The 23,770-nt window shown below is 40.1% G+C and overlaps 1 protein-coding gene and 1 gene segment (V, D, J or C); one reads left to right on the plus strand and one right to left on the minus strand.

The window, feature by feature from the left end:
* Nucleotides 1–23,770, minus strand: part of LOC108386584 (zinc finger protein 280B) — a 135,413-nt gene that overhangs the window by 101,115 nt on the left and 10,528 nt on the right. For 2 of the 5 annotated variants that reach the window (XM_036993124.2, XM_073222656.1), the window contains exon 2: nucleotides 8,365–10,123. The exons of the other annotated variants lie outside the window; for them this stretch is intronic. In XM_036993124.2, coding sequence (XP_036849019.2) covers nucleotides 8,419–10,053 — 1,635 coding nt within the window. In that variant the 5' untranslated portion in view covers nucleotides 10,054–10,123 and the 3' untranslated portion in view covers nucleotides 8,365–8,418. Of the gene's footprint in view, nucleotides 1–8,364; nucleotides 10,124–23,770 lie in introns of those variants that run through there. 5 annotated transcript variants of the gene reach the window in all.
* LOC108383606 (immunoglobulin lambda variable 1-40-like) overlaps nucleotides 1–23,770 on the plus strand; it is a 178,626-nt gene that overhangs the window by 41,743 nt on the left and 113,113 nt on the right.

Genomic DNA, 23,770 nt, shown 5'->3' on the forward strand with positions numbered 1-23,770 from the left:
CGTGGACTATTTTCTGGTGAGTCCCTCAGTTTCCCCCGGTCTGCTTCCCTTCCTAACTCCATTTCACCTGGTCCATTAGAAATCGTACGTATGTCCAGGTGGGGGCATCCGGTCCCTTGGGCATCCGGCCCGCCCCTGGCCCTGTGGTGGGGGAGATGTCCCTCACCCAGGCTCCCAGGCCGTCTCCCCTGACTTGGCACGCTTGGGACGCTGGGCGCTCCTCTCAGCGGGATTAGTTAGGAAGTGGCGCAGACATGGAGAACCAGCCCTCGAACGCAGAGGCTCAGACCCTGCTGCGGTGTCTCATTTCTAATCCGGCTACTCTATGTTTGTCCTGGGAAGTTCGCAAATGGAAGCTACTCTTTCTTTGCTCTGAGGCCGGCCTCAGTATCCCTTGGACAATCAATCTCACTGGCCCCGTGGGAACTTTCAATTTTAGCCTCCTCACCAACTTGATCAATTATTGCCACTGGAGTGGAGAGTAGAGTGAAACCCCACATGTGCAGGCTTTTTGGACTTTGCATTCCCGCCCAGACCTTTATGTTAAGTGTTCTATAGCGCAGGTTCTCCTGGCCCGATCTCCAGTTAAGGATTGTCAGCCTCTTACTCTGCCCAGTCCTTCTTCCTTTTCAGATTCGCCAGAACCTCAGTTGCCCGCCTCCCTCAGCTCGCAATCCCCTCCCCCTCTCTCCACCACCATCTCTAAGTCCGTTGTCTTCGCACATGTCGCCTCCATCTTGAAGTCCTGCATTCCCAGCCACGCCGCCTTCCTGCTCTCCTCTTCCGGGGGCTGCGCCACCCCCTCCCCCTCTCCCTCCGCCTTCACCGCCCTCTTCCCCCACCGGAACACGCACCTCCCGCCCTCTGGTTCCAGAAGCCACGGACAGGAAGCTGAGGAGAGGGAAGGCAATTGGGTGTCAGTGACTCAAGTCTTTATATCGGTTTGTCTGTCTGTGTATATGTTTTTGTGTGGGGGTTGTTGCTGACTGTAGTCGTTGTGTCTCAGTTTTTATGTTTGTGTGTCTAGGTGTGTAAATGAAAAATATTCTCCTACCTCCAGATGGTATTAATAAAAATTGATTTAAAAACAAGTGCTTGTGAAAATTGGGCATTCTGAAACTTCCAGAAAATCTGATAAAAAATGTTAAGCATTAATGCTGATTTGGGTTTGGCTGAGGCGGGCATGTCCTTGTGGTTGGTGATCAGCTGCCTAAGGTTACCTAAGGTCATTTAAGTTGATGTTATCTGCTAAATCTTTTAAGAATAAAATGCTTAAAGGCTTAGCTTTGTCTGATATTCAGTAAAGGTCCTATAAGTGATCTAGCATAGTTGTTATGAATGAGTGAACTAAATAAGTGTGGCACGTGAACACCTTTTTAATTGTGTGTTACAGTGTGTATACCTATCTACAGCCTAAAAATCTTTGTGGTAACCTAAAACCTTAAAATTTTGCTGAGTTAAAAAGATATACTTTGTGCTTAGTGAGAGATTGTGTTGTAAAGCTCATAGTTAACAGAAATTATAAAATGTTCATTAAATTTGTCAATCCAAACAATGCTAGTGTAACAGCTTACAATAGCCTGCCTCTGTGTTCACTAAAAATTAAAGTACCTAATAGTTTAAAGTCCTAATTAAAACTACTTAAAGTAATAAGGAAAACATTTCTGCATCCTAAAGAATGTGTCTTGATAAAAGAAAGTAACTTTGTTCTAAAGTACAGCTGTTTATTTAGAGAGAGAACTCTAAATATAAAAAGAAAGTTGTAGAAAGTTTTTAGAAGAATTTAATATGGTCATGCTGTATAAAATTAAAGCAAATGAATATCGGTACCAAGTACAGAGCAAAATTAGAATTTTGTTTTCAACTAAAACGACAAAGTTTTCTTAACTGTTAGTCTGCTCTTAATATTGAAAAATTTCAAAAAGTTCTCTAATTGTTTTTTCAAAGGAGTTTCTCATGCTTCAAGTCTCAATGAGTTGTCAGAGTATTTAATAAAATGAGATCTTAACATTAAAAGGACTAAAAGCTAAGGTTTGCTAAAACTGTGTAACCTTCTTTATTTGCCTTTGAGGTATTTTGTTGTCATTCTGGTTAAATAGATAAGTATTGCTTCACAGCAACTTATAATTCTATTTAAGCAAGTGCCTTAAAACTTTTAACAGCTTCCCAAAATTAAATTCAAAAAGGTACTTTTACCTCTAGTTAACTCTGATATTTTCCAGAGGGCCCCTGGAACATGCCAGAGGAACTTTTTCTCATTGGAGGAAGTATTTGGCTAATTTAGCTTATTTATCTGATATATAATTACCTGCTTAATTACCTAGAAAGCACTGTCAAAAAAAATAATGCTAAACTTTGTTACTGAATGTTTTGTATTACAGAAATATCAGAATTTCCTTATGTCAACTGTCTTACAGTAAGCTCTCATCAGATCTTTAACCACTGTCATTTGTAAGTCTTTTGTCATCTATACTCAGTTTTATTACTCTTAAGCTAGTAAAGAACTAGATTTCAGCAGAACAAGTATTAGTTACGTAAGATTAAGTAAACTAAGGAAGATGATTTTGTGGCTTTTTATTTCAAATGTTGTTGAGAAAGTGTTTTAAGCTTTTTCTCTTAAGCTGACAAAAGTTTAGTAAATGACTGCCTTTGTAAGCAGAATCGAAACTTCTTTTTCTCTACCTGATCCCTCCAGAATTTAAAAACTCTCAGTGACTTTTTTGTATTTCATGGCAGTATGTTTATTTTTTGCACAAGTTCAATAAGAATCTGCTTTCCTTGTAAGAGGACTAATTAAAAACACTGGTTACATTACCAAGGCTTTGACTGGAACGTCATACCTGAGAGACACGTGCATGAACTCAGATATAAACAGACAGCTTTAAGGAACTAAGGTTGACTTTATAGAGCCAACAAAGCCCGTTGGAAGAACTGGCCTGGTACCTTGCTTACAGGGTTCCCAGCAGCCTTACCAGGTGAGTAAGGAAGGTCACTGCCTGGCAGGTGCAGGAACCTCAAGAAGAGAGGAATTCACCTAAATCTACAGGTACTGCAGGCACAACCTGATGGCAAGTCTGGCTTGGCTTTCTGGCCTCAAGAAGCCCTTAAAAGTTCAATCAGAAATTCCTTACAGTAAGTTCCAGCAAAGCATATTTAAAAGAGCCTGTGTAATCAATTGCTCTTCTTGCTGCACTTATGCAAATAATCAAGCCAAGTGTTACTTATTTTCTTAACCTGGTTACTTCTAATAAAAATGAGGGTGATTTTAGAGAAAAGTATTGTTTCAATAATACAGGCTTATCTATACTAAATTCTAATACTAGTCATTGAAATGTAAACTCAATCCAAAATTTTAGTTTCCCCATGATACCTGGCTACGATTCTCAATTACTCTTCATATTTCTAGTTCTCATATTCAGCCATGCATTCTTAATCTCATCAAGTTTGTCCTTCCAGAATAGAAGCACCAACCTTCCAAGGCCCTCTCAACTGACCAGTGATAGAAACCTAGCTGCACCCTTTACTGCGCCCCTTCTCAGCATGAAGCAGCCGGAGCGGTCATCGCCCCTTTTCCCTGGCAGCAGGTAGAGTCTCTATCTGTAGAGGGAAAATTAGACAGGGACCATAAGCTTAGACAGAATAAGGTGAGAGCCTCTGGAGAAAGCAAGGCAGGATATTTGCAGTCAGAGCAATGTAACTACATGCTACGAAACCCTCACCACCACCACCACCGATGCCCCTTGTCAGCCAGAAGTAGCCAGATCAAGTCATCGCCCATTATGACCAAAAGGCTGGAATGTAAGGTTGAAGGCACTGAGGGGACACCGATGACGCGCCAAAGCCCCCAGCTGCTGCCCCCTCCCAACCTGAAAATATGTGCCTCAGGCTAGCCAATCCTCATGCCGCTGTAAATCTAAGCTCTGCCTTCCCCTACCTTCTTTAAAAACTCGCTGCCTGCCCTGCTGAGCGTGACTTCCCCAGCCTGTGATAGCCAGACCGCAGAACATCACCCGGGAGACCGCGGAATGTCACTCTGCGCTCAAATAAACCACCCGGCCCTTTGTTGCCTCTCTTCGCCTGCTTATTTCGGCTAGAGTTTATCTTACATTCGTTACATGGTGATTTGTTATGCAGCAATAGATAACACACTCCCAACATTGAGCTTTGTCTTTAGTCCAGTGTTTCTGCCTGTTTCATCCAGTTTTAGCAACAATCCTGCTGGGTCAGCTTAGGGAAAATCCACCACCCTTGATGCCTTATCACCTTTGCTTGTCCTCAGCCATAATCCCGCCAAGTCAGTTTAGACAGAATCCACCTGACCCCTGATATTCTTTCTTTACTAAGGAAAGTGGATATTTTCTGCCCACTGACATCCACCCTGCTCCTTGCTCCTTGGTTATAAATCCCAATTTTGTCCTTGAGATCAGAGTTAAGCTTAATTTCTCTCCACTATTACAAAACCCCATTTGTAGTAGTCTTCCCTGGAGTCAAGTTTTCTTTACCATAACATTTTCAAGTTTTGTTACTAGGAATTACTCTAAAATGATTATTTTATATTATGCACATAAGGACCACCACCCATGGACCCTGATCCATATCTGTTCCTAATCTGAATGATGAGATTCTAGACTCCCACCTTTGGGAGCCTTGGGAGGAGTTTTATGTATTTTGCACACAAGAAAAAAAAGTAATTTCTGTAATAACCTTTATCTTTTATAGTATGTTCTTTTGAGGAGGACAGATTTCCAGACATAAATCATTTCATATTTTTATCATACAAATATAAACTATCTTTTTAAAAATAGCCCGTGTAGTAATATGAAAAGGATGTGTACATAACAAGCATGTCAGTATATAGACACACACACTCTCAAAGCTCCAAGGAAAACTAAATTCATGGTAAGCTATAAATTAAAACTAATTCAGGCTGCAAATGTTTAAGTCTTTGGAATTAACTTTCACCAAAAAGAAGTGGAAAGAATGAAAAATTTAATAAAAATCAGAATATGCATAAAATATTTGGGATTCAGACAAAGCTGTAAGCAAAGGTAAGCAAAGTCTTAAATCCTTTATTAAAGAAAAAAATTAAGCTTTTAAAAAAGAACAGTCCTAAAGAAAGTAGAAGGTATATCATGAATTAAGACAAAAATAGAGAACACATAACCAGTTGGGATAATAAACCAAGAGTTGTTTCTTATAAAAAGTAAATGAGAAACATGGATAAAATTCTGGCAAATCTAATGAGGGGAAGAGGAAATACATTTCAATATTAGAAATGAGAAAGGGAATGAGATTCTGAGTAGAAGGATTATATTCCACCCCATGTGGAAATATTTTTACTTTAGGAAAGGAAGGTTTCTAATAGAAAAGCTGTGAATCTAGCCAAGCAACACCTCGGCATAGTAAAGAAAAGAGCGAATAAATGATTATCTCAATAGATGTTGTAAACTACCCAATAAAATTAAACAGTTCTCTTTAAAGATTCTAAAGGTAGAAATAGAAATTAAGCAGCACACTCATTACCTTTAGTGGTAAACATTTCTTGTTAAAACCAAAAGTACAAAAGCCCATTTACATATCATTGTTTAAAAGTTCTGGCCAATGCAATAAATTAAAAATAAACTCAACTGGCAGGAAGGCAAAGAACTTACATAGTGATATAAAATAAAACTTAAATAAAACTAAAAATATGGCATGTTATTGGTGAAAAGACAATATAGAGGAAACACAGTTTTCAAAAACACATTTTATTACTATAATCACTATTTTACTTACAAATTTTGGCAACATTAATAAAATAAATTTTATCTCAAAATACAAGCAAGCAAAATAGACAAGGAAATTCACAAAGAGCAATAACAAAATAGTAATCTTGACAGATATTCAATATATTTGTAAACAAAACAAAGTGACATTGCCTTAAAAAAATAGAGAGGTATCGATATAACAGAGAAAGCTCCTGAAAGAACTCAACTCACTATATTCATTTTCTTTTGGTTGCAGGCACAGAAATTGATGCAAGCTAGCTCAATCTAAGGGAAAAGCAAAGCCCTTGAAAACTTCTCTTCCCAGCTTTTTGTGAAACCCTAGGAAATTTAACTAGATTGGAGAGGGAAGTAAGGAGTGGGGAGGCTTAAGGTGCCTTTAAGGGGTGAGCAGGAAAAAGGGGAGCAGGGCGAGGAGGATCTCATTGTCAGTTTCATTTTAAGAACATCAGTAAAGCTCAATGAATGAAAGTGTTCAGAGCGAGGTAGCAAGCCATGCAGGCCTAGGGAAGAGCATTCTAAGAGGAAGAGCAGCTGCAAAGTCTTTGGACAGGGAAGAAATGTGATTCGCTTGAGGAAGAGCAAGGCCAGTGTGTCAGGAATGTACACCAGTGGGAAAATGGAGCGGCGGCACTGCTGCGAATGGGAGAGAGAGGAGGTAGAGAGGGACCTATCACCGGAACCTACAGTTGGCAATAAATAACAAACTGTACTCCTTAGGAGCATACTTTAGTGAAATAGCAAACAGTAATAACAATTTTGGTATTACTATGCAACCACAAAAACAAAGTACTAAAACATATTTTTACCAGAGAAACAGAATTAAGGGAGGTAAGTTTGCAAAAACCTACACATCTGTTTATACATAGAAGATCCCACCTGAGACCAGAACAAGTGGAACACGTACACACACACACACAGAGACTTTCTACACGTGAAGACAGGGGGTTCAGGCTGGTATTTAGCAAAGTGCGATGGCCCAAGCAAACTAACTGAAAAGGCCTAGTAAAATGTTCAAAGTGCAATCAATCATTCAGTCAAGCATTTTGCAAATAAATACAACAGAATATACACAAGGTAAAACTCTCAAAAACATAAACAATATACTCACAGCTACTTTGTTACCTGTAGTGCTTCCTCCCCAGTTCTAAATGGGAAACTAAGCCCTTGGTGACTATCACTCCCCAGCTTTTTATGAAAGCTTAGGGAATTTAACTAGATTGAGGAGGGAAGAAAGGAGCAGTGAAAGATAAGGTGCCTTTAAGGAAGAGGAGGAGAAAGCTAGAGAAAAAAGGAGAGATTTCTCCTGGTTTAGGGCTACAGCCAGGATCACAGACTCTGTGAGTGGTACACAGAGGCTGCTAGGTACCTCGGCCAAGGTGGAGGAAGAAGAAATGGCACTAAAACTAGGGAGACTCAACCCTGGGGACCCACAGAAGCAGCCAAGACCACTGATGCTCAGGAACAATGCTCAAGGCACTTGACTGTTCTGTGAGAGAGCTCTTGGAGATGATGGCGAGGGATAAGGTCCCACCATAACATAGTCACGGACTAGTCAGGTGGTTAGATGAAGGACAGTAACTCTAAAGACCTAATACTTACTGGAATAAATGGGACATTTCTTGTGCATAAGAGTGTGTCAATATTAACTTGGTAAGATGGGAAATTATACACACAACGTGAGAAAAACTATTAATACATTCATGTCCCAGGCAAGACACAAAATTGCAAACTTCACATGTTCAATTAGGATAAGACACATATACACAGAACATAAATAAAAGCCCCATCAGTTGCTCTGGGCTACTTTTATCCACTGTACTGACTTTTCATGGACAACTGCCATTCCATCTTAAAAGCAAGAGAATTAAACTTAGCCCAGTTCAGCACCTGGACAGACAACACCTGTTTAATGTCTGTAGGGACGCCTCAGACAAACATAGGCATTTTGATGGTTTTGCTTCCTCGGATGTTCTTGGATTAGGCAGAAATACTCTGAGACAGTTTTCCTTCTGCCTTGGCTCCAAGTCTAAGGTGAATGTGTGCCTCTCCCTCAACTGAGACAAGGAACCACTGTTCTCCACCGAGGACCGTCCAGTTTCTGGTTCCCATTCACACACAGCTTCCCCCTCAACTTCCAAACCACACCCAGGCTTTCAGAGCCAGATTATTCTAGACCAGTATAACAGAGGCACTTCTGGAAGTTCAGCAGCAAGTGAGACCACACCATAACAAAGCCATTCCAGTCTGACTAAAGTTAATTTTGAAATCTTTGAGGCATGTAAAAAGTTGAAAATAAAATTAAGGACTTAAAAAACTCTACGGATGCTATATATAGAAGGAAGAGCTTTCAAATTTACAAGTAACATGAAATACCAAAATAATAGGTTTCCACTTTTTCTCTCCCTCATACACACACACACACACAAATACCTTTTATGTGTTAAGCCAGATACAATTACATAAAAACTAGGTAGTACATTTTTAAATAGCATCACAAAATTCAGATCAAACAGTATTGTGTTTCAATTTTAAAAAATTCATAAATGACCCAATAGTTTCACTATTTTTGATGCTATTGAATAATGTATGGTTTGTATTTTATGGGGTTTTTGACTTTGAAATACTTGCTTTAGAATTCCTGAAACTAGAATTAATATGAGTTTTTTGAAACTCTACTTTTAGACCTGGGAGGTGATGGTTCAGAATCAGACGTGCTCACAGTAATGGATGCTACTTCCACTGATCCTGGTTGCAGAGGACCCAGCGACACCTGAATAACAACTTTTGTTTCAGGAGGCAAACCTTCTAGTTGCTGAGGTTTCTTAAACATTTGATGACACTGGGTCTTGTGTTCCATTTTCTCTTTGAAAGTTAAAAACTGTAGCCGGCATTTGGAACACTGGTGAACACTCTTTTCCCAGTGTCCTTTATAATGACACATGTACGGTGTTGCAGTTTTGAAAATTTTGAGACAAAACGGACAAAGCAAATTCTTAGTGTTTTCATGGCATGTTCTGAAATGTGCGTCCACATCAGCAAAGGCTGATGACCTGTAATTGCAAACCTGGCACACATACGGCATTTCACCAGGCTTATGATTGTCCTTCATGTGTTCTAAGAGAACCTGATCTGTTTCGAATGACAACTCACAAATTTTACAGACAGTGGAGAGCTCCTGGGTAGTGTGTACTCTTTCAGTGTGACACTGCAGTTGGAAGGGTGTGGGAAACTGCCGGTGGCAGTGGTGGCAGGTGGTGTGGACTTCCCAGCTGTCATTCCTCTGCTTCTCAAGTTCCAAATGATGTTTCATATGATTCATAAACTTGACATTTTTTAGAACTTTCAAGCACCTGAGGCATTTGAAAGTTGTATGAGTCTTCTTTTCGGGCTGCCCATCTCCTTTATGCTGTCCGTAGTAAAAGTCATGAAGTGACACAATCAGAGTTCCTTTCTTGGGATCAACAGTCTTATTTTGACTTGCTAGACCCAGTAAGTCTGTTTTGGCCAGTTTATTTTCCCTACCAGGATTTACAGGCCTGAAATGGACACTGTCCTTTGGAAAACCTGTTGGAGAAGATGCTCCATCCTGAACATGGCTTAATGAAGTCTGAACAAGGCTTGAGGGTGTGCTTTGCTGAGTAGTCACTGTATGAAAGACGCCTGAAGGGGGCAATGCTGAAATATGTCCCTCTGTGATTCCATCACTGAGCTCAGGCCTTTTGGGATTTACAGTGTTTACTTCAGAAGTGGAAAGTCGCTTTGATATGGAAGGACTTTTATTCGTAGCTCCCTCAGAAAGTGCTACTCCCTCTGGGTGCTGCAGTGAACTGGTGAAAGTGACCACAGGAGAACATGACTCTGCACAGCTATCAGGCACGACTCGCGGTGAATTATTTTTGTAATCAGCTTTAGACAAAGGCTCAATAATAACAGGACTATATGTTGATCTTGAGTCAGATTCAGAAACTGGCAAGACATTCACTGCAGCTGGTGTAGGGGTCACACGATGAAAAGGCTGCAAATTGCAAGCAGCATCTTTTCTGAGATGACCAAACCTTTTTCTCCTTGAACATGAACCTGGGGTGACTCTGTTCAAAATATTTGAAACGACTGGTTTTGAATTTGAAGTCACCCCAACAAAGATCAGTTCAGCATCTTTGTTTACGTGTTCCACCCCAACAAAGATCAGTTCAGCATCTTCATCACCTACTTGTTTGGTCTCTTTGATGCTCTTCTCCGGCTCTGGCTCTCGTCCTTCCTCATATAACATACACGGTTGCTCCATTTTCTAATTTCTTTTTACTCTTGAAGGGTGTGGCCACAAGCCCCAGTGCTTCCTTTATATAAACTTCCACCTAAGTACAAACACACTGCACATCAGTAAGTACAGAAAAATGAGTTTTCTTACTTAATTCTTTCCAAAACACTTATAAACATCATTATTTCACAGATTAAGGACACTAAGATGCAAAGAGGATGACAGATTAATATCTATGATTAGCAGTCTATGCAACTCAAGAATTGTAACTTTGTCCTACGAAAAACTACAACAGCTAATCACTAAGCAAAAATCATATATAAAGGACAAGTATTTGTGTTTCACGTGTTCAAGACCTGTGTGTGGTGTTTAGAAACCTGGGCTTTGGAGTTGGAGAAGATTAAACTGGAATTCTAAATAGGGCACACACCGGCTGCATCTTCGGCAAGTTTGTAACTTTTAAATGTATTTCTGTATCTTAAAAGGCAAATATTCTTATTTCTTAGACTTAAAGGTAACAGCTCTTTTAAAAAGCACAAACTATTCAACTTGGGAATCCTCTTAGATTTCCCTTTCGCCTCCCCGCTCTAAGCCGCATCTGATATACCTAGAATTGACAGTTTTGCCTCTTAACCCTCAAACCACACTGCTTCCTTACTACCGTTTGCAGGCTAAGATACTGCAGTTGCTTTCTAGATGGCCATCTGGCTCCCAGTCTTGTCTGGCATACAGTAATTTTTCTATAACACTTGCTAGATGAGTCTGTTTCATTAAGCAGTGATCCTTTGCCAGGATGGTCTTGTCAACAAGCAATTGTTTTTGTCATCTCTTTGCTAAAAACCTTTCAATATGGCTTTCAAGATTAAACTAAAATCCTTTTACATGTAAGAGTCATGATTTTTTTTTCAGTACTCCCCTTTCCCTCCCTTCTCTGCTTCCCCCACCCCACCTCCACCAAACTCCAGCATGCTTGAGCACACAGCACACACATGCACGCACGCACGCACGCACGCACACACACCATGCTGAAGTACTTAAATAGATTTTCATCACTGTACAAGTTTCCTATGCCTGAAATGCTCTGCACACATCTAACCGCCACCCCTTCCTCACTTGGCCGTCATGACTCAGTTCAGAACACTAGGATGCTATCCCTGGTTCCTCTGAGCTTCTGTAAGAATTAGGTGAATTTCTTGAAAGGCCTATCTTTCCCCAGTATTCCTAGACTCAGAACAGTCTGTCATCATAGCAAGTACTCATTGTCTGACAAGAGAGTCAGTTAATATGTTACCATTCTTAGAAGGTTTTGACCACTTGTGTTCTTTCCTGATACTAATATAGAATATATGCTTGTGTACTGGGGGGGGGTGGGCACCAACTATTAAATGGCAGTTTGTTTTGTAGTAGAGCTGGAGAGAAATTTATAGTAAATGCACATATCTCAATTGGTTCATACATGTTAACTTCATAAATATTAATATAGAAAAGTATCATATTTAAGAATAGACTAAGGGTACTTACACAGTCATTTTACAAAATAACATAAATCAATGTCAGGTGTTTAGCACATGCCTAGAAAACAGAAAATGAGCTCTCTTGATAACCTCATCCCAACTGAGGCTTTAATTATAATCCATTCACTGATGTCTCTCCTAAATTTCTCCAATTCTGACTTCCCCACTGAACTTAAGTCCAACAGTGCTTCCTCCCTCACCCCACCTCAGTGTCTTCTCCACATGGCAGGTGAAGTACTTCTGTTAAAGAAATCATATTATATCACCATTAAGCTCAAAACCCTCAAATGGCTTTCTGGTTCACTCAGTAAAAGGCCAAGTCTTTCAATGCCTCCAACCCCACATACCACCCTGCAGGAATCTCATACTCCTCTCCCCCATCTACTTCACTCTAACCACACTAACCTCCTTGCAATTTCCTGAACACATGAAACACTTTACCTTGCTTAGGGCCCTTGTATTCGCTATCTGTCTAATATGAATGCTCATCATGCAAAACCTGCAGGGCTGGCTCCTTGCCACCTTCGGGATTCTGTCCCAAGTCATCTTCTCAGAGAGCGTCTCAAATACTCCAACCAAACTCTAATTCACATCCCCAATCTCCCCTTCTCTTTCACCTTCAAGCCCTTATCACCATCTAATATAGTATAAACTTTATCTTGATTCTTTTCTATTGTGTATCCAGTAAAATGTAAACTCCAAAGGGAAGGAATTGTCTTTTGTTAACTGCTGTATCCTCTGCACAAAGAACAGTGCTGGCATAACATGGGAATGTAATAAATATAGAATTTGTTAAATTAATTAATAAATGGTAACTCTAATTAATAACCTTTATTTGTAAAGCAGATTATGCTCCATTAATTTCATGCTTTCTATGAATTTAGTCTCAGAATCTTGTCATGTCAGAAATTCTGTAGGCCAATAAAGGATTTAAAGGTAACTTTTTACAAACATTTTTTAACCACAACCCATAGTAAAAATAGAAACAACTATGTGGAGTCTCACTACACAAACACATATAAATAATAATTGCCTTTACTTAAATGGGATGCTTATTTTAATTATTTTCTATTTCATTTCTCTTAAATTGACCATGACCCACAAAATCGATTATGACTCATCAGTGGGTCACTACTAGTGGTTTGAAAAGCATTGGTTTTAGTCTAGAAATATGTAGGCACTTTAAGACGTTACATGTTGAGTTTGTTCTCCTCCAGTTCTTGTCCCACTGCAACAAAGAACTGAAAGGGAAAGACACAGTAGCAAAGCCGAATGAAAGTTTTATCTGAATACACTCCAAGGGAGGAGAGGGCCAGAGTCAAGGCAGACAAAGGCAGGCTTACTGTGAGGCTTCTTTTTATGGGATTTTTGGCAGGATTTTATGGGATTTTTACTGTAATTCTACAACGAATATGGACCATCAGGATTATCTGGGGGTGGACTTTTAAAACCTAGAAAAGGTTATTATTTTCCTAAACTTATATGCAGAATCTTCAGAATTAGAACTAAAATACTTAATTCCTGAATTCTAGTTCTGTGCTCTGCCCACTAGAACTCTGACTTAATGCACGTCCTTTTCAGATGATGGTGCTATTACCCACTTAGTCTCTAAGGATAAAAGAGACTCATGGGATTCATTTTTACTCTCTTCTATTTTATAAAATCTATTCAAACCTTCCCCAGCTCCCATCAAATTATTCACAGAAACTTAAGATTCTAAATAACTTTTTAAAGCATTAGTCATTCTGATTTTCATTTCATTAGTCATACTTTTCATTTCCATTCCTATTAAAGCACCTCCCCCCCAACTTAAACCAGTTTAAGTCCACTGGTTACTTCATGTTTGTACATCTGTATTAGGCTCTAAACTGGTAGCTGTCTTGTTTGTCCTTCAAATTGTACTGTGTATCACCACCAGATGAACTTTAAAAACACCATTGTAATTGTTTCACTCCTCTCTAGTCCTACATGTTAAATGATTCCTCCAATTCTATAGAATATATTTTAGTTATGGTATGGATTAAACTGTGTCCCCTCCAATCTAAAACTCATATGTTGAAGCCCTAACCACCAACTTGGTATCTGGAGATGGGGACTTTAGGGGGTAATTAAATTTAGATAAGATGATGAGTGTGAGGCCCTCACGACGGGATTAACGCTAAGAGACATCAAAGGACCTGCCTTCCTCTCTACTCTCCACCATGTGAGGACACAGCAAGAAAGTGACTACTTGCAATCTAGGAAGAGAGCCCTCACTGGGGAACCAAATCAGCTAGCACGTTGATCTTGGACTTGCCGGCTTCCAAATCTATGAAAAATAAATGCCTGTTGTTTAAAATAAATAAATAAATAAACCGGGTTCCACTAACATTGCTAAACTTGAATCCAACTGATGTTGGTAGGATTTTTAGCTGTTGACTATCCTGATTAACTTTCCATCCAGCCAATCATTCAAGGTGAAAAGTTAAGAGCAGGCAATCAGACGTAAGACAAGTAAGTTAATGAAGTAATTCATTTAGAACAAGAGTAACACATTAGACCATGGGGATTTTCCTATCTCTTCTCCTCTAGTGTCCCTATTTTCTACAGTTTGCCAGAATCTTAAGACATTGGTATTGAGGAGGTTGGACATGCCAAGACCTACTAGATCTAAGTAAGGGGCTAGTCCTCAAAAATCACTTCATACCCACATCCGAGGAAAGTGCCAAGGTCTGTGGGAGGAGTGAAGGAGGTTTCTCTCCAAAGACAGCTGGGAAGACAGTGGTGATGGCACACCTCCCAGGTTATTCCTGTGCATTTAAATGATCCTTTTAATAGGTCTTTGTTATGACCACACACCAGCTTTTATCAGGCAACCGTCCTTCTTGAGTAACTTTGAAAGTTTAGGCCACCATGACTTCTCTGGTACCTGTCCTCACCAACTTCCCTTGCTCTGATTCTTTTCACCCAGCTACTACTCTTCCAAATTCTTGTTCCAACCCACTCACTCTCCCCACCCACAGCACACTCGGTCCTTCCCCACCAGTCTTCCTCCCGTCTCCTCCATTAACCCCACATATTTGCTGCCTTAGAATTAAATGCTCATTAACACAGATCCTTGGAGAAATGGGAGCCTGACAGGATCCTTAAAACTACAGTAAGTTAAAGAAAAACAGTTTTTTCGTAAGTATTTTTGACAAATGTTTTTTCATAAATAAGCACAGGATGGTAGAACAGTGCAAAAATTGTGTCTAATCTAGCCTGAGAGTCTAGAAAAGTAACAATTTATTAAACCAAGGTTGTTCTTTGTCAAAAGACATGACTGTTTCTACAAAATGGAATGAGAGAAAAATCAAAGAATCACAGACCGTCACTACCTTTCCACTATTGCTAACTCTCTCACCTCTTCTTCCACTATTCTAACATTCATTCATTCCAAGCCACAGTGCAGGCTGCTCAGTGTAGAGGCTCCACCTGAAACTCTTGTCTTCCAGATATTCTCTAACACTTCTATCTCCTTCATCTTCATGTCCAAACTTATCTTTTCTCTGGCCACCCTAAAATTACAACACTCCTACCTACCCAACATTCAAACCTATGATCCTGCTCTATTATATTTTCCCTAATTTAATAATATTACTTTTTACTTCACCAGAGAATTATGTACTTACTATATTTACTATCTTTCTCCACTGGACTATCAGCTCCTTCTACTGGAGAAGTTCTGTTTTGTTTTTTAGTCTATTTTTTGTCTATTTTGTTCACACCGATTTCTCCCAAAAGCCTAGCGCAGTCCTGGCACAAAATAAACACTCAAATATTCATTAAAGGGAAACAATTATCTAGAAGGAGTTAGAAAGAAACTCAACAAAGGAAAGTGGGCTGAGAGAAGGGGTAGGAAATGTTCAAACCTGGGAAACAGCCAATTTTCTTGAAGTCTGGGAACCACTGAAGTGTATTATTAAGAAAGCCCTACAATCCTGGGATTTAGAAGAATGACTATAGCAAGATCTCATCATGAAGACCACAGGTTTGGGGAAGCCTTCTCTCAGAACAATATGGTTAGAATACTATACTACATGAGACCTTCTCTTAGACAAGAAAGAAATTCAGCATTTTCCCTTTTCCTTCCTTTCTTTCTAAGAGCAACATCTTAGAAGAATCCACAAAGGAGACAGGAGACAGGTGACAGTTCAACCTAAAAGTGGCCTATTAGTTCAGAGGCAAAATTCTTTCACTAAGACTGTTTGGGAAGGGCTTGGAGTACTGGAGAGTGGCAAATGATTTTAAAAGAGGTTTTGGAGAGCCACAAAAAAGATGACTAAAAAAAATGACAATGCCAATTTGTTAAATGCTAGCAACAAGGTGCGATCAGAGGGAATAATGGATTAAGGAACTAAAAGTATGAACTCCTTCCTAGAAGCAAACACTAGCAAAAACTTTCAAAATCAAGTTTCTCAGATCCTAGAAATTAACAAAAAGCTTGCAAAAATCAGAAGATTTTGTAGAAGACAGTTTAGCAGTTCCCTCAAAAAGTTAAATATAGAATTACTATATGACCTCATAAGTCCACTTCTAGGTATATACCCCAAAGAACTGAAAACAGGTACTCAAACACACATATGTAATATATATGCACATTTATAGCAACACTATTCACAATTAACCTAGGTGGAATAACAGATGTCCATCAGTGGATGAATGGATAAACAAATTGTGTATTTACACACACTGAAATATCATTCGACCATAAAAGGAATGCAGGTTCCCCCATGTTCACTACAGCATTATTTACAAATAGTCAAGATATGGAAACAACCTAAGTGTACACTGATGGATGAATGGATAAAGAAAATGTGGCAATATACACACAATGGAATATTATTCAACCATAAAAAAGATTGAAATATTGCCATTTGCAACAGATGGACCTACAGTGTATTATGCGAAGTGAAATAAGACAAACAGAAAGACAAATATTGTACGATCTCATGCACATGAGGAACCTAAAAAGAAACAAACAAACAAAAAAAACCAAGCTCATAGATACACAGAACAGGATGGTATTTGTCAGAAGTGTGTGTTTAGGGGATGGGGTGGGAGGGTGGAGGGGGTCAAAAAGTACAAACTTCCAGTTATAAAATAACTCTATGTAATAGAGATGTAATGTATAATATGGTGACTACCTTTAATAATGCTGTATTGTATATTTGAAAGTTGCTAAGTGAATACATCTTAAAAGTTCTTATCATAAGAAAAAAAAAGTTGTAGCTGCGTATGGTGACAGAGGTTAACTATACTTACTGTGTGATCATTTCATAATAAATAGAAATATTGAATCACTGTGTTGTAGATCTGAAACTAATACAATGTTATATGTTAATCATACATATACCAATAAAAATTTTAATTTAATGGTTTAAAAAAAGGAATACAGTACTGATGCATGCTACAATCTGGGTAAGTCCTGAAAACATGCAAAGTGAAAGAAACCAGACAGAGAAGGTCACTGTATTGTATGATTTCATCTATAGTAAATATCAAGAATAGGTAAATCCAGAGAATCTAAACACAGATTGGTGGCTGCCAGTGAGTGGGGGAGGGAAACAGATACTTCTTAATGGATAGTTTTACTTTGAAATGATGGAGATGTTTTAAAACTACATAGAAACAGCAGATGTATGCCATGAATGCTCTACATGTCACTGAATTGTTCACTCAAAAATGACTGACTTTTTATATGTGAATTTCATCTCAATATGTTATTTTTTTAAATAAAAAGGGGATATTACTACTAACCACAGAAAATTTATTTTAAAACTTTGTGGGTAAAATTGCAATATTTCCAGAATCTCTCACCTGGCTTTAGTGCATCTCCATATCAACAGGAAGGGGTGGGGAGAAGTAGCCAATCTCCATATCAACGGGGAGCAAGGGCTTATCTGGACATGAGAGGCTGAGGAGAGGATTTGCTCGCTTCTGCTGCAGCAGGAGAGAGAGAGGCCCTAGAAGGCTGTATGTAAGCAACAAATGGGTTGTAAATGCTATTTCTCCCTTTGACTGATTTTGGTTTCAGCTAGGTATTTTTGCCCTGGGATTTCCCCTCCCGGAATTTATAAAATTTAAGCAAATACTATGAAAAATTTTATTCCAACAAATTAATCTAGATGAAATGGACAAATTTCAAAAGAGACATAAATTACCAAACACACACACACACAGAAACACACACACAAACACAGAAAATATGAATAGATCCAAAATAAATAAAGAACTTGAATTAGTAATAAAAAAATTCTCAAAAGAGAAACCCAAGATCAGATGACTACCTGGTGAATTCTAACAAAATGATTCAAAAAGAATCAACACCAATCCTTCATCAACTCTTTCAAAAATCAGAAAAGTAAACATTCCAATTCATTCTATAAGGCCAGTATTACTCTGATACCAAAATCAGACCAAAACATTAAACACACAAAAAAAGAAAACTGTAGACCAATATCCCTTATGAATATAAAAGTAAAAATCCTTAACAGGATACTAGCAAACAAACCCAACATATAAAAGGGATTATATACCATGACCAAGTGGGATTTATGTAAGGTGTGTAAGGTGTGCAAAGCTAGTTCATTACTTGAAAATCGATCATTATATTATTTTAATATAGGACAAAAGACACATCTGCCTGCAGAAAAAGCTTTGACAAAATGTAGCACCCTTCCATGATGGGGAAAAAAAACATCTCTATAATTAGGAACTGAAGGGAACTTTCTCAATCAGACAAAAGGCATCTGTGAAACACCCAGAGCTAGCATCATAATTAATGGAGAAAAACTGAAAGCTTTCCCTCTGAAATCAGGAAGAACACAATATCCACTTCCACATTTTGATTCAACATTTTACTGGAGGTACTCTTTCACCTGGGCAATCAGGTAAGAAAACATAAAAAAGCATTCAGGAGAGGATTAAAGATGGCAGCCTGAGAGGTGAGACAGAGGCTTCCTCCTAAAACTGCATATAATACGAAAATATAATTAATACTACAACTAATCCTGAAAGAGCAACAGGAAAGAGGGCTGCACCAAACTGCATACATCTGGAGAAAAGAATAAACCTCATGGAACAGGGTAATGTATCAAAGCCATGGCCCGGCAGGACCCAAGCCCTTCCCCCACCCCAGCTCACTGGTGGGAGGAAGAGAAACGGAGCAGGGAGGGAGTGGAAGCCTGGGACTGCTGAACACCTAGCTCTGGAGATATGCTCTGGGAGCACAAACCTACATTTCATAGCGCTTTCATGGTACTCTGGTGATTAGGGGATGGGAAAGCTAAGACAGGCAGAATACCTGGAGAGACTGAGATCCAGCTGCTTGAAGAAAGCAGGGATCCATATCCAGCTGCTCTGGAACAAAAGAAAGGCGGGCAGTCTAAGAGACTTCCTAAAAGCAAGGGGGCTGCTAAAGGAGCAAGGATTGCAGTTTACTGCTCAGGAGAAAGGACAGGTAGACAAAATTGTCTCGGTGCACTCTGCCCAGCAGGTTGGGAACGTTCTTGATCTTCAGGTGCTCCAGCTCCCTGGATGGCTACACAGCTTGAAGGACCCCCTCTGTGATACGCAGCCTACTGCGCCTTTCTCCTGGCCAGCCCCACCTGGCTCACAAAACGGCAAACCCTACCCTGGCATTAGGCCAGCCAAAGGGAAGCCCTGTCTACAGCAACTACAAATGCAAAGCATAGAGGCTTATACCTTTGTGCTTGGCCCACTGGTTCTGACAGTGGAGACATAGATACCAGCTGGGAACCAGGAAACAGCTCTTTCCTCCCCCCAGACACCAATACTGCTCCCCTGAAACCCCCAACATTGATTCAGGGGCTGAGCAGCTCCAGAGGGAAGAGCTTCTGGGCACTAGAGGGCGCCATACACAAATATGAAACGCCAAAGAAACTGCTTAAAAGTAAAATTATGAGGGGGCGGAGCCAGGATGGCGGCGTGAGTAGAGCAGCGGAAATCTCCTCCCAAAACCACATATATCTATGAAAATATAACAAACACAACTCTTCCTAAAATAGAGACCGGAGGACACAGGACAACATCCAGACCACATCCACACCTGCGAGAACCCAGCACTTCACGAAGGGGGTAAGATACAAGCCCCAGTTACCCCCGGCCCGCCGGGACCCGAGCACCCCTCCCCCGGGCCCCTGGCGGGTGGAGAGGAGTCAGCAAGGAGGGAGAGAAGGCCCAGGACTGCTGAACACCCAGCCCCAGGATTCCGGACCAGAGCGCAGACACAGTGCATGCGTGGGGTCCTGGATACTAGGGAAACAGGGCGGCAGGACCGGTGAGCGGGTGCCTGAGGCTGACGCCGGAGAACAAAGAAATGGGAGTGGTTTTTTTTTTTGGCGAGTGCTTTTTGGAAGCCTTAAAGGAACAGGGACCCCAATACTAGGGAAACAGGGCAGCAAGAACGGTGAGTGGGTGCCTGAGACCGGCACCTGAGGACAAAGAAAATCACGCGATTTTCCCTTTTTTTTTGGCGAGTGCTTTTTGGAAGCCTTAAAGGGACAGGGACCCCAATACTAGGGAAATAGGGCAGCAAGACCGGTGAGCGGGTGCCTGAGACCGGCACCTGAGGACAAAGAAAATCGCCCATTTTCCCCTTTGTTTTGGCAAGTGCTTTTTGGAAGCCTTAAAGGGACAAGGACCCCAATACTAGGGAAACAGGGCAGCAACACCAGTGAGCGGGTGACTGAGACCGGCGCCTAAGGACAAAGAAAATCGCGCATTCTTCCCTTTTTTTGGCAAGTGTTTTTTGGAAGCCTTAAAGGGACAAGGACCCCAATACTAGGGAAACAGGGCAGCAACACCGGTGAGCGGGTGCCTGAGACCGGCGACTGAGGACAAAGAAAAACGCGCGTTTTTCCCTTTTTTTTTTTTCTCTTTCATTGTTGCTGTTTTTGTTTTGTTTTGGAGAGTGCTTTTAGCAAGTCTTAAAGGGGCTGGACAGGACACTTAGCCCAGAGGCAGGGAATCTGGGGATCTCTGGGCACTCTAACCCCTGGGCAGCAGGGAGCACAGAGGCCCCTTACGGAGATAAATAGCCTCCTGACCACTCCCCCTCCAACGGGGCTCCACCATTTTGGAGGAGCAGCCCCAGCCAGGACACGCCACAGCAACAGCGGAAATAAACTCCAAACCAACCGGGCAGGTAGCTGAAGCCCTGTCTGTGCACAGCTGCCAAGCATTAGCCACTAGAGGTCGCTATTCTCCCAGGAGAAGGCCACAAACCAACAAGAAGGGAAGCTCTTCCAGCTGTCACTCGTACCAGCTCTGCAAACTATCTCTATCACAATGAAAAGGCAAAACTACAGGCAGACAAAGATCACAGAGACAACACCTAAGAAGGAGACAGACCTAACCAGTCCTCCTGAAAAAGAATTCAAAATAAAAATCATGAACATGCTGATAGAGATGCAGAGAAAAATGCAAGAGCAATGGGATGAGATGCAGAGAAAAATGCAAGAGCAGTGGATGAAGTCCGGAGGGAGATCACAGATGTCAGGAAGGAGATCACAGAAGTGAAACAATCCCTGGAAGGATTTATAAGCAGAATGGATAAGATGCAAGAGGCCATTGATGGAATAGAAACCAGAGAACAGGAACGTATAGAAGCTGACATAGAGATAAAAGGATCTCCAGGAATGAAACAACACTAAGAGAACTATGTGACGAAGCCAAAAGGAATAAGATTCATATTATAGGGGTACCAGAAGAAGAAGAAAGAGGAAAAGGGATAGAAAGTCTCTTTGAAAAACTAATTGCTGAAAACTTCCCCAAACTGGGGGAGGAAATAATCAAACAGACCACGGAAATACACAGAACCCCCAACAGAAAGGATACAAGGAGGACAAAACCAAGACACATAATAAATAAAATGGCAAAGATCAAGGACAAGGAAAGAGTTTTAAAGGCAGCTAGTGAGAAAAAGGTCACCTATAAAGGAAAACCCATCAGGCTAACATCAGACTTCTCGACAGAAACCCTACAGGCCAAAAGAGAATGGCATGATATACTTAATGCAATGAAACAGAAGGGCCTTGAACCAAGGATACTGCATCCAGCACGACTATCATTTAAATATGATGATGGGATTAAACAATTCCCAGACAAGCAAAGGCTGAGGGTATTTGCTTCCCACAAACCACCTCTACAGGGCATCTTACAGGGACTGCTCTAGATGGGAGCACTCCTAAAAAGAACGCAGAACAAAACACACAACATATGAAGAATGGAGGAGGAGGAATAAGAAGGGAGAGAAGAAAAGAATCTCCAGACAGTGTATATAACAGCTCAATAAGCAAGCTAAGTTAGGCAGTAAAATACTAAAGAAGCTAACCTTGAACCTTTGGTAACCACGAATCTAAAGCCTGCAATGGCAATAACTACATATCTTTCAACAGTCACCCTAAATGTAAATGCACTGAATGCACCAATCAAAAGACACAGAGTAATAGAATGGATAAAAAAGCAAGACCCATCTATATGCTGCTTACAAGAAACTCACCTCAAGCCCAAAGACAGGCACAGACTAAAAGTCAAGGGATGGAAAAACATATTTCAAGCAAACACCAGTGAAAAGAAAGCAGGGGTTGCAGTACTAATATCAGACAAAATAGACCTCAAAACAAAGAAAGTAACAAGAGATAAAGAAGGACACTACATAATGATAAAGGGCTCAGTCCAACAAGAGGATATAACCATTCTAAATATATATGCACCCAACACAGGAGCACCAGCATTTGTGAAACAAATACTAACAGAACTAAAGAGGGAAATAGACTGCAATGCATTCAGGAGACTTCAACACACCACTCACCCCAAAGGATAGATACACCGGGCAGAAAATAAGTAAGGACACACAGGCACTGAACAACACACTAGAACAGATGGACCTAATAGACATCTATAGAACTCTACATCCAAAAGCAACAGTATATACATTCTTCTCAAGTGCACATGGAACATTCTCCAGAATAGACCACATACTAGTTCACAAAAAGAGCCTCAGTAAATTCCAAAATATTGAAATTCTACCAACCAACTTTTCAGACCACAAAGGTATAAAACTAGAAATAAATTCTACAAAGAAAACAAAAGGCTCACAAACACATGGAGGCTTAAGACCATGCTCCTAAATAAACAATGGATCAACGAACAAATTAAAATAGAGATCAAGGAATATATGGAAACAAATGACAACAACAACACAAAGCCCCAACTTCTGTGGGACGCAGTGAAAGCAATCTTAAGAGGAAAGTATATAGCGATCAAGGCACACTTGAAGAAGGAAGAACCATCCCAAATGAATAGTCTAACATCACAATTATCGAAACTGGAAAAAGAAGAACAAATGAGGCCTAAAGTCAGCAGAAGGAGGGACATAATAAAGATCAGAGAAGAAATAACCAAAATTGAGAAGAATAAAACAATAGAAAAAATCAATGAAACCAAGAGCTGGTTCTTTGAGAAAATAAACAAAATAGATAAGCCTCTAGCCAAACTTATTAAGAGAAAAAAAGAATCAACACAATTCAACAGCATCAGAAATGAGAACGGAATAATCACGACAGACTCCACAGAAATACAAAGAATTATTAAAGACTACTATGAAAACCTATATGCCAACAAGCTGGAAAACCTAGAAGAAATGGACAACTTCCTAGAAAAATACAACCTCCCAAGACTGATCAAGGAAGAAACACAAAAGTTAAACAAACCAATTACAAGCAAAGAAATTGAAACGGTAATCAAAAAACTATCCAAGAACAAAATCCCGGGGCCGGACGGATTTACCTTGGAATTTTATCGGACACACAGAGAAGACATAATACCCATTCTCCTTAAAGTGTTCCAAAAAATAGAAGAGGAGGGAATACTCCCAGACTCATACTATGAAGCCAACATCACCCTAATACCAAAACCAGGCAAAGACCCCACCAAAAAAGAAAATTACAGACCAATATCCCTGATGAATGTAGATGCAAAAATACTCAATAAAATATTAGCAAACAGAATTCAACAATATATCGAAAGGATCATACACCATGACCACGTGGGATTCATCCCAGGGATGCAAGGATGGTACAACATTCAAAAATCCATCAACATCATCCACCACATAAACAAAAAGAAAGACGAAAACCACATGATCATCTCCATAGATGCTGAAAAAGCATTTGACAAAATTCAAC

Source organism: Manis javanica, chromosome 15 (assembly GCF_040802235.1).
Source record: "Manis javanica isolate MJ-LG chromosome 15, MJ_LKY, whole genome shotgun sequence".
Lineage (NCBI taxonomy): Eukaryota > Metazoa > Chordata > Mammalia > Pholidota > Manidae > Manis > Manis javanica.